The sequence below is a fragment of the Olea europaea genome, chromosome 16 (assembly GCF_002742605.1).
Source record: "Olea europaea var. sylvestris chromosome 16, O_europaea_v1, whole genome shotgun sequence".
NCBI classification, from domain to species: Eukaryota; Viridiplantae; Streptophyta; class Magnoliopsida; order Lamiales; family Oleaceae; genus Olea; species Olea europaea.
In genome coordinates, this window is record NC_036252.1 from 8780059 (window position 1) to 8791891 (window position 11833).

At 40.6% G+C, this 11833-nt stretch overlaps 1 protein-coding gene across 1 annotated transcript; it reads left to right on the forward strand.

The window, feature by feature from the left end:
* The first annotated feature begins 4534 nt into the window (after window positions 1–4534).
* LOC111412597 (transcription factor MYB119-like) lies at window positions 4535–5748 on the forward strand. The gene is made up of 3 exons (XM_023043534.1): window positions 4535–4609; window positions 4711–4940; window positions 5082–5748. Exons 1-3 carry the CDS (start codon window positions 4535–4537, stop codon window positions 5746–5748), a joined length of 972 nt encoding a protein of 323 aa, XP_022899302.1.
* The last annotated feature ends 6085 nt before the right edge of the window (window positions 5749–11833 follow it).

Consider the following 11833-nt stretch of genomic DNA (forward strand, 5'->3'; position numbering starts at 1 on the left):
TCCGGTATGGCGTATCCCTCTATGTTAATGGTTGTATGTCAAATGGTACTTCAGTACAGCATACCCCTCTATGTTGAAGAAATGTTCGTATGTCAAATGGTGCCCTCGGGTATGGCATACCCCTTCATGTCAAATGGTACCTCCGGGTACGGCATGTATGAAAAGTTATAAAGTTAATGTTTTGAAATATATAGCTTGATCACGAATGCACCTATGACACCTATTGAGTTTTTCAACTCACGGGTTTAATCCCATCTCTACATATTGAAGGAATTCTACCTCGGTCATGGATGGAGGAGAAGATGGAGAGTGATGCAACGAGCCCATGGAAATCCGGTGAATAAGTGATTTGGATTTATTTTTATGAAATGTTTTCCAATGTTATTTCTTTAAAATTTTGAATAACGCAGAATGCGAGAACAAGTTATGTTTTCTTCAAATAAATTACATTTGTTTGTTTTGAAAAATGATTCAGTGTTTTTGTTTAAAGTATTTGAAGTATTGTTATTTAAATTATTATTCGAAGATGTAAGCTTCCTTTAAAATGTATACACTTGTTACTAAACCGCCGGTTAAGCTAAGTAAAGTAAGTAGCGTTCTGGTCCACTAGGGGTCGGGACGTTACATAGTAGCCCATGCCTTGTCGCGAAGGTATGTGCTTCTCACTTCTTTAAGTGCAAAATTACCTGGTTTTGAGTATGTTAAGGATGTGTATGAAAATGATCTTGATTTTTCTAGCATCTACAATTCATGTAATAAGGGGGCTATTGACAAGTTCTTTAAGCATGAAGGGTATTTGTTTTGAGAAAATGAATTATGTGTTCCTAATTGCTCAATACGTGAATTTTTGGTTAGGGAGGCACATAGTGGGGGTTTAATGGGTCATTTTGGGATAGCAAAGACTTTAGACATGTTAAATGAACACTTTTATTGGCCTAAAATGAATATTGACGTAGAACAAAGTTGTAGTCATTGCATAGCTTGTAAAAAGGCTAAATCAAAAGTTTTACCCAATGGACATTATACACCTTTACCGGTACCTAGCGAACCTTGGGTTGACATTTCAATGGATTTTGTGTTAGGTTTGCCTAGGACTAAAAAGGGGCTTGATTCAATTTTTGTTGTGGTGGATAGGTTTAGTAAAATGGCACATTTTATACCATGTCACAAAACCAATGATGTCGCTAACATTGCGGACTTGTTTTTCAAATAAGTAGTGTGTTTGCATGGTGTTCCCAAAAGAATTGTGTTCGATAGGGATGTTAAGTTTCTTAGTCACTTTTGGCGGGTCTTGTGGCAAAAGTTAGGCACGAAATTATTGTTTTCTACAACTTGTCACCTACAAATTGATGATCAAACTGAAGGAGTGAATAGAACAATTACACAACTATTGCGCACTGTGATTAATAAAAATCTAAAGAATTGGGAAGAATGATTGCCTTTCATTGAGTTGGCATATAATAGGGCCACGCATTCTACTACGTCGTTTTCACTATTTGAAATCATTTATGGTTTTAATCCTTTAACACCTATGGATTTAATACCTTTGGTTGTGAATGAATGAGGTAGCTTGGACGGGAAAAAGAAAGCCGAATTGGTAAAGACACTCCATGAAATGGTAAGGAAGCAAATAGAGAGGAAGAACAATCAACGCACAACACAAGCAAACAAAGGCTAAAAATATGTCACTTTTGAACCTAGAGATTGAGTTTGGGTGCATTTCAGGAAAGAGTGATTCCCAGGGCAAAGAAAATCAAAGTTATTGCCACGAGGAGATGGACCGTTCCAAGTGATTGAGAAGATCAACAACAACGCTTATAAGATAGATTTTCCAGGTGAGAATAGTGTTTTTTGCAACCTTCAATGTTTTTGACTTATCTCTTTTCGATGCAAGTGCAGATTTGAGGTCGAATCCTTTCGAAGAGGAAGGGGATGATGTGATCCAGGAAGCACAAGTACCAAAGTCAAGTCCAGAGTCGAGCCCGAGAAAAGATCAATTAATAGTTGAGGGGCCATGATGTGATCAAGGGCCAAGCACATGAAAGAGGTGATGGGATTGGTCGTTAAAGAAAGGTTGATGAAATAATGTTCGAGATGAAAAATGGAGCAAGTCTCGTGTTAGGGGCGAAGGACAAAGAGTATTGGATCAACCTGTTTAAAGCCGAAGAAAATGGAGTTGGAGCATTCAACCATGCGGCCGCACAAGTCTAAAGTCCTGCGGTCACATACACCCAACAGAAGTCCCAAAGTCGAAGACCAATTACACTATGCTATCACATGCTCTAAAGCTATGTGGCTGCATAGGTCAAGTCCGAGGTGAATTTTTCCAACTTTCACATTTTTTCTTTATTTTAATTGAATTTCATTATTAGTAGATTTTTACCATAATTAGGCTATTGTGGATGAATTTTGCATTATTCTTAGATAATTTTCCTAGTTTACTTAGGTTCTCTAGAGTAGTATAAATACTTTATTCCTTATTGTAAAACATTACAACTCTCATATTATTGAATAGTATTCGTGAGACACTAATTGCTTTCTCTCATTCTTCGTTGAACAACTTGTGAACTTATCAAGATTAATCTTGTGGCGTTCAAATCAAGAAGTCCGAATATTGTCAACGATTTGGGTAGCTTGGTTCCAGTTTATTGGGTTTAATCCAAAACCTTGTCATTGGCTTTCTTGGGTTTGATTCTCATTTTGTTATGGCTTTGGTAGTGATCGTGCTACGCGGGTTCACATCAAAATGCCTGAAAATAAAGCTGCGTCCTGGGCATGTCCTACACACCGTGTCCTAGAAACCCTAAACGCTAAGCCCTAAATCGTAAGCCCTAAGCCCTGGACCCGGAACCTTGGACCCGGGACCCTAAACTAGGGAGTGAAAATAATTTATGGCCAGTTCCATCTTTTGTTGGCGAGTTCAACAAATGGGCTGAGAAAACTCGTTTTCAAATTGGGGATTCTTTAGTTTTGAAGTATGATTCCAAGAGTGATTCAGTGCTGGAAGTGACCGAGGAAGACTACAAAATCTGCAACAATGCCAATCCAATAAAATAACACCATGATGGAGAAACTACAATTTCATTGAAAAAATCAGGTCCATTTTTCTTCATCAGTGAAGCTGATGAACATTGCAAGAAGGGTCAAAAGCTAGGGGTTATGGTTTTGTCCGATAAACATGGCTCCGGCCACCAATCTACAGTGCAGGCACCTTCTCCTCATCATCAACATCACCACTACCATGCACCGACGCTAGTGCCGACTAACGGTGCTACTGGTCTGAAGGTGGCGAAGGTGTTTATTTGTGGCACTGGGACAGTGGGAAGTTTGGTTTTGTTGTGTAGACAAGTTTTATTATTCATGTGTTGTAACGTTGAGCTACATTTTATTTTCATTATTCTTTGTCATGTATATGCTTCCAGCTTTTAATTCTAAATTAATTAAAGAACCCCAAAACCCTATGACCTAGAAATTGCCTAGAAATGCCTGAAAATCAGGCTACATCCCTACCGTTGCCCGTACATAGCCTGCACACCGTGCCCACAAACTACCTGAAAATTAGGCTGCGTCCCTACCTGGCTAGGATACGTCCTGGACATGGCCTATATACCGTGCCCAAAAACTGCCTAGAAATACTTGAAAATCAAGCTTTGTCCCCGACGTGTCGCGGACATGACCTACCTAGAAATGCCTAAAAATCAGACTGCGTCCTTGTCGCGGCCAGGATGCGTCTCGAACGTGGCCTATACACCGTGCCCAAAAACTTTCCAGAAATGTCTAAAAATTAGGCTACATCCCTACCATGGCTAGGATGCGTCCCGAACATGGCCTGGACACAGTTCCCAGAAACTGTCCAAAAATGCCTGAAAATCAGGCTACGTCCCTCTCGTTTCTCGGACATAGCCTGTACACCGTGTCCTAGAAACTGCTTACGAATGCCTGAAAATTAGGTTGCGTCCCTGTCACGTCCTGGACATGGCATGCACACCATGTCCCAGAAACTGCCTAGAAATGCCTGGAAATCAAGCTGCTTCCCAACCGCGGCCTAGACGCGTCCTAGACAAGGCTTGCAGACCACTTCCCAGAAACTGCCTAGAAATACATGAAAACCAGGCTGCATCCCTACTGTATGCTGGACATTCACTGCACATCGTATCCCAGAAACTGCCAAGAAATGCCAAAAAATCAGGCTGCGTCCCAAACATGGCCTGCACACAATGCCTGCTTGGCCAGGATGCGTCCCGAACATGGCCTGCACACAATGCCCAGAAACTATCAAAAAATTCCAAAAAATCATGTTGCGTCCCTGACAAGGCCATGACTTGTCCCAAATATGTCCTGCACATCGTGTCCCAAAAACTGCCCAGAATGCTTGGGAACGTACCTGGCCCCAGACATCGCCTGCACAATGTGCTTCCTTCGTTTGATTGAAAATCTGCTTACGTCCCTAAACCCTAAACCTTGAACCTTGGACCCTAAACCCTAAACCATTTTCCTTCTAATGAAGTAAATCAATTTCAGAATTTTTCTTCAAATGGCACAACCAGTAATTATACCACCGGAGAGCCAAGCTTCATGGAAGGACTTCAACATGAAAAACAAACTTCAGGTGAAAATCTTTCAGTAAATGTGATACCTGCACCAGTCAATCTTGATCAGAAGGAGAAGAGAGAGAATGATTATTCTTTCGGATATCAAATAAAAGGCTAGTACACAGGCGAAGAAGACAGGAGACTGATTAGCTTAGTACATCAATTTGGATTGAGGAAATGGGCTGTAATAGATGAAGAAATGGTTGGTGGAGTGGGAAAACAATGTCGCGAGAAATGGAATAATCATCTACATCCTCGTATCAAGAAGGACATTTGGACTGAAGATGAAGAGAGACAGTCAATTCAAGCACATGAAAGACTTGGAAATCGATGGGCGGAGATAGCTAAGTACATTCCTGGAAGAACTAAAAATTCAATAAGGAATCACTAGAATGCCACAAAAAGGAGGCAAATTTCAAGGAGAAAGATAAAGAAAGTAAAAGGAGATAGAAGATAGTCAACACTATTACAAGATTACATCATAAAAAGGTATTTCAGTAATAGTTCCACCTCCACTAACTCAAATTTCGGTACCACCACCACTGCAGCAAATCCGTCTAACGTCGGCACACGACTCTTTGACAATGAAGACTCTACACCCTTTTTCAGTTTCGAATCATGCAATGATGAAATGGGTTTCATGAAAACCCTGTTTGAAAACAATCAGTCCATCGATTCAATTCCAGTCGATCATTGTCAACTAATGAATCTAGTTGAAGGGACATTTGAGAATACTTATAGCTTCAACATTGATGAAAATTATAATCATCCCACCATCTTCTTCACTTCCCGGGAGAATTTACGGACAACTGATTCTCAACTGCCTGCTATAGAATATGTGGAAAATGACTTATTCCATTCTATTCCAAATCCTATGGGAAATAAATTTTTCCCTTCTGAGAATTCAGATTTAATCATTGAATTTAATTCTAACTTTCGAAGTGTGGAGACTGAAGCTTCACAGATTTATCCTGATGAGTTGTACTTTTCATATCAATGGGATGGATGCAATGCTGGAAACATAACATCGACAACAAATCTACCAACAATTGATCAAGGTACAACCTTTAGATGTACAATGGACACGGATTTGATGGATATGGTCTCATCTTCTCAGTTGCCTCCTCAACTAAGTCCATACAATGGCTTCTTCTAATCTAGTTAATAATTATTATCCTATAATTATTATGTTTTAGCTTAGTTAAACACTCTATGACTTTACAAATATCTGTAAAATTGAATTCTGCTGCTTCGTTAGAACTTATTAAAGGGTAATTCAGGCAAAAAAAACCCTAAACCCTAAGCCCTAATCCTGGATGAGGCCACCTCCGACTTGAGACGCCCTAGTGAGGCAAGGGTGTGCATTGAGGTGAATTTGGGGCATAAGTTGCTTGAGAGGCTTTGAATTGAGTGTGTCGATAACCGTGGCTTTTGGTAGACAGTTATTTATTAGAAGTGGCCAATATTTTGCTTCTCTTGTAAACACTTGGGCCATTCTTATGATCAGTGTACTACAGTTCCTCCTCCTCTCCTTACAGTTGTTGTGCATCCCCCTATTCAGCCCCTATTACTAGGACTAACAAGGAAAAAGATAAGGTGACGTTTGTAGAGCCAAAGAAACAGTGGGTGCAAGTTTTAGCAGTGCCTTCTGTGCTTCCTACTACTACTACCGCAGTTGTGATAAAGTCAGTATCTGCACCAGTAGTTCCTACATCTACTCCTATCACAGTTGATCCAGAGGCACCCCTGTATATTCATTCAATTGCTGAACCTACTCCAAATGCTCCTATCGAGGTGTCTACTTCTCCTATTATTACTTCCATAGCTCCTATTCCCACAGCTACTACTGATGTACCCCCTGAGCTGACACATATCAGTTCTCCACCATTGAAGACACACACAGATGGTACTCAATCAACACAGGGATCAGGTACCGGGACAGTTCCTCAAACCACTCTTGCACAAGGGTTGTTGGCTGAGATCAGCTCAGAGAGACATGGTGTTAAGCGTATGTTGATTGATCACTTTAAGAAGGACTATGGAATGAAAGTTGGATCTACCATGAGATTTGCTATTGAGGACTTAGTTTTTAAGCTCTTTGGTGAGGGACCTTCTATGAGTAAGACTCCTACACATACACCTTCACCCAATCCTTCTATAATAGCTCCTACACAAAATAAGGTAAAAGAACATATACAGAGAGACATAGATGGCATGGGCCTTGGAGATTGTGTGCGAAATGCAGAGGACGATGTCCCTATAGTCAGCAGCTCCCATGATTCAGATGTTGTAGCACAGAGCACCATGAGATTAGACACACCTGTGACTAGTACCATGAGATCAGACGCACTTTCTTTTCACCCGACATTCAGTGCACCACCATCTGAACAGTACTTTTCACCAAAGTACGCTTCTTCACGCAGGCGAGACCCCACTCCAACGAGCGAGCCAAACAATGCAGACTACTATGATCCGAAAATGTTTGAGACCATATGCATGACCAGATCGATGCCTATGTACTACCACCCGATGATTTACCCTTGGGAATACCCTTGAGTAGCTTTCACTAGTTTTTTGTTCGTGTCTTGTTTATTGTGATTGCATTTTATCTTGAGATATTTGTTACAATTTACATTTGGAGGTCAGGTCTATGCCCCTTCCTTTAGTTGTATTCTCGCTTTTCATTATATAAAATAAACCACACTAGTGGTATTTCCTAAAAAAAAAAAAAAAGCCCTAAACTCTAAGCCCTAAATCGTAAACCCTAAGCCCTGGACCCTAAAACCTGAACCCTAAACCCTAAACCCTAAACCATTCTATTCTATTGTCTACAAAATTACTCAAATTTTATTTGAAAATCTGTCAATTTTTCGGTTAAAATGGCTTCACTCAAAAATATTTTCTTATTTTTGGACGTCGTGTTTTTGTTGTGTGTTCTTTCTGAAGCAGAGAGTTCGTAGTAGGCGGTAAAAATAATTTATGGTTAGTTCCATCTTCAATTGATGAGTTCAACAAATGGGCTGAGAAAACACATTTTCAGATCGGGGATTCTTTAGTACTGAAGTATGATTCCAAGACTGATTCAGTGCTGGAAGTTACCGAGGAAGACTACAAAATCTACAACAACGCCAATCCAATAAAATAATACCATGATGGAGAAACTACGATTTCACTAGAAAAATCAGGTCTATTTTTCTTCATCAGTGTAGCTGAAGAACATTGCCAGAAGGGTCAAAAGCTAGAAGTTATGGTTCTGCCCTATAAACATGGCTCCGGCCACAAATCTACAGCGCAGACACCTTCTCCTCATCATCACCATCACCACTACCATGCACCGGTGTCAGCCCCGACTAACGGTGGTACTGGTCTGAAGGCGGCGGAGGGGTTTATTTATGGCACTGTGACGGTGGGAAGTTTGGTTTTGTTGTGTAGACTAGTTTTATTATTCATGGGTTTTAACGTTGAGCTACATTTTATTTTAATTATTCTTCATCACATATATATTTCCTAGTTTTAATTCTAAATTAATTAAAAAAACCCTAAACCTTATGACCCAAAAATTGCCTAAAAATGCCTGAAAGGCAGGTTGCGTCCTGCCGTGGCAATGACGCGTCCCAGACTGGGCCTCCACACCAATTCCCAAAAATTGCCTATAAATGCCTAAAAATTAGGCAACGTCTCTGCCGCGGTCAGGATGCGTCTCGGACTTGGCTTGCACACTGTGCCCATAAACTGCCTAAAAATGCCTAAAAATTAGGCTGCGTCCCTACCTGGCCTAGACACGTCCCGAACATGTGTACACAGTGCCCAAAAATACCTAAAAATCAGGCTTTGTCCCTGTCGTAGCCCGAACGTGTCCCTGACATGACCTGCACACAATGACCCAGAAATTGACGAGAAATACTAGAAAATTAGGTTGCATCCATGCCGTGTCCTGGACATCGCCTGCGCACTATGTCCCGAAAATTGCCTAGAAATGCTTGGAAATCAGGCTGCATCATTGCCGCAGCCCAGACGATTCCTGGACATTGCCTGCACACTGTGTCCAAGAAACTACATAGAAAAATGTGAAAATCAAGATGTGCCCCTACAGCATCCTAGATATGGCCTACACGCCATGTCCCGAAAACTGTCTGAAAACCAGGCTGCATCCCTGCCACGGCCCAGATGCATCCCGGACATTACCTGTACATCGTGTTCCAGAAACTACCTAAAAATACCTGAAAGTCTGGATGCATCCTTGCCACATCCTGGAGGTAACCGGCGCACCGTGTCCACGAAACTGCCCAAAATTGCCTGAAAATTAGGCTCCGTCCCTACCTTGGCCATGACACGTCTCAGACATGGCCTGCATACCGAATCCCAGAAATTTCCATGAAATGCCTGAAAATTAGGCGGCATCCCAGCCGCGGCCAGGATACGTCCCGGACATGGCCTGCACACCATGCCCACAAACTGCCTACAAATGCTTGAAAATTAGGTTGTATCCCTATAGCGGCTAGGCCATGTCCAGGACGCGGCCTGCACACCATGCCCAAAAATATCCCAGGAATGCCTCAAAATCAGGCTGCATCCCTGCATGGCCCTGACTCGTCCTGGTCATGGCCTGAACACCGTGTCCCAGAAACTGCCTAGAAATGCCTGAAAATCAAGCTGCGTCCCTGCCGCGTCCTGGACAGGGCCTGAACACCGTGTCCCAAAAACTGCCTAAAAGTGCCTGAAAATCAGGTTGCATCCCTACAGCAGCCCTAACGCATCCCGAAAATTGCCTGCACACTGGGTGGAAGAAATTGCCAAGAAATATGTGAAAATCAGGATGTGTCCCTACAGCATCCTAGACGTAGCCCACACACCACGTCCCAGAAACTACCTAGAAATGCCTAGAAACTAGGATACATCCCTACCACGGCCCAGATACGTCCCGGACATTGCCTGCACACCAAGCTCCAGAAGCTGCCTAAAAATACCTAAAAGTCAAGATGTGTCCCTGTCGCATCCTGGATATGGACTGCACACCTGTCCCAAAAACTACCTAGAATTGCCTAAAAATCAGACTCCGTCCCTGCCATGCATAGTGAGTTGAGATTTGTGGCGTACTCCTTTTGCTATGTGAGTGGTGTAAAGGTGTGGAATAGTGAGAAGAAAAAGGGGTAGCCGTTTTCTCATTTATCTTTGTGAGCCCGTGTAATTTGTGAAATTGTTTGAGGCAGCCATGTAGGGTTGTCTCTTTCTTCTTTGTGAGCCTCTTTTGTGAGTAGTGAAGTAACCAACTCTTTCTTTTATTCTCTTTATGTGTGCCACCTTCACCATTTCCTTTATGATTTTTTTTTAAGCATTGGTTATTGGAGTATCCTTGTGGTGTATGAGTCAATTTAAATTGAGCCCTAACCTTTGTGTTTCGCCGAAGGTGTTGATTTGCCATAATGAGTTTGAGACGCATTAGCATTGAGTTGTTTGTCTTTGGTAATATGGAGTATGAATGCCTAGGGATACATTGTGGCTTGCACAGGAGATATGGAGTGTGACATTTGTATCAGAAGTGGAGATGTGATTAAATGTTGAAATCCTTTATCTGTAAATAGACTCTGATCAAGTGGACTATGAGAGAGACATTTCTATCACTTCTATTAGGTAGAGACCTATTATCCACATAGGTTGAAAGAAGTGATATGGTGATAGAGGATTATCCCGAGAACTTAGGATCTATTGTAACTTACCAGTTAGACAAGAGTTGAATGATCAATCTAGTGAGCATGGTGGGTGATGAGAGAAGATATGTGTTCTCGACATATAAAAAACACAGAATGAGATAGGACAAGCGTGGTGAGGTCTTTTTGTGGGTCATTTTATGCATGTGTTGCATATGTATTGGCCAGTTATTGATTAACTTAGTGATAATATGTTGTTCTATGTGAATGTAATTTTTTTGAGAAGATTTGTGTGTTATCCTATATTATATAGTCATCACATGTTTATTTGCTCTTGATTGATTACTGTGAATATCTGCTTCTACTTGGGTGTTCTTGACCTTAGTTCTGGTGAGTACATTGAGCAGGTATGTATGTGTTTTAGCTCCGAAACACGAGGTAAGGTCTGTGATTTCCATTTTATTGGCTACCTTGATTATGCAAGTAATAACTATGTGTTTTGATTGCTTATAGGTTTATTAGGCATCAAGGTAAAGATTTGTTGGGTTTTGATACCAATAAATCACGGGTTATGATGTTAACATAGGAATATATATATTTCATAGGCCTAGGCCGATGAATAAAATAAGTACCAACAACCAAATCCAAAAACTCTACCCAGTCAAATTATATTTCCTTTCGGGTGGCTTTGAATCTTGGCCATTTAGCTTTGTTGTTGGTCCAATTAAAATCCTAATCTAACCCTATTCACCTTTTAACCATGCCTTTTTTGTGTCCGAAATAACTTTCCTTGTGAAAAAGCATTCTTCACATCGAATTAGTATAATGGTCAATCCATTTCGTAGCTAAAGTTAAAAAGACTCGAAGTGTGTTGATTTTAGCACCGGAAGCAAATATCTATATATAATCGAGCCCTAGGTTTGAGTGTATGCTCTAGCAACTAGTTTCACCTTAAGTCGTTTAATGTTACTATCATCATTATACTTCATAGTATAAATTCATCAACATCCAAAGTTTCTTTCTCGATGAACGATCTACAAGTTACTAGGTTTTGTTTTTGCAAGGATTTTATCTCCTCGTTCATAGCAGGCTTTCCACCTTAAGTAAGTTAAGGCTTCTTGTAATTGATATGAACCAATACAGTCGATAATTGATTTATGGGTAAACTATTTAAGTTTCCTAATAAAATATAGTTAGACACATAATGACTCATGGAATATTCAAGCAATTGGTTTGGAATAGAAAGTCATCGAATCTTCACGAAAACTACATTCAGTGTGATAAACATTTGTTTGATCGAAGGTTAATTACATTGGTACACATTTTAGGAATATTTAACCCAGACAGAAATCGAAATGCTGAAGGAGACTATTTGTTGTACTAATGTTTTATGTAGGAGTAAAAATGCTACACAACTAAAGACACGAGGTGGTAAGTTATGAACAATCAAGTTACAACTCTTCAGAAATAAGTAATTACGTCCAAAATCGATAGTGCTTGATGGAACTGTAATGATTAAATATGGTATAAAGGTAATTGCTACTTTATAAGTGATAATGACATATAAACTTCTAGTAATGAAGCACGAACAAC

What these genes read in the sequence shown, in the direction of transcription:
- LOC111412597 (XM_023043534.1), top strand. Translation starts at nt 4,535, where the DNA reads ATGGCACAACCAGTAATTATACCACCGGAGAGCCAAGCTTCATGGAAG. An exon ending in ACATGAAAAACAAACTTCAG is followed by an intron (nt 4,610 to 4,710) that starts GTGAAAATCTTT and finishes ATAAAAGGCTAG; the next exon opens with TACACAGGCGAAGAAGACAG. An exon ending in CGATGGGCGGAGATAGCTAA is followed by an intron (nt 4,941 to 5,081) that starts GTACATTCCTGG and finishes CATCATAAAAAG; the next exon opens with GTATTTCAGTAATAGTTCCA.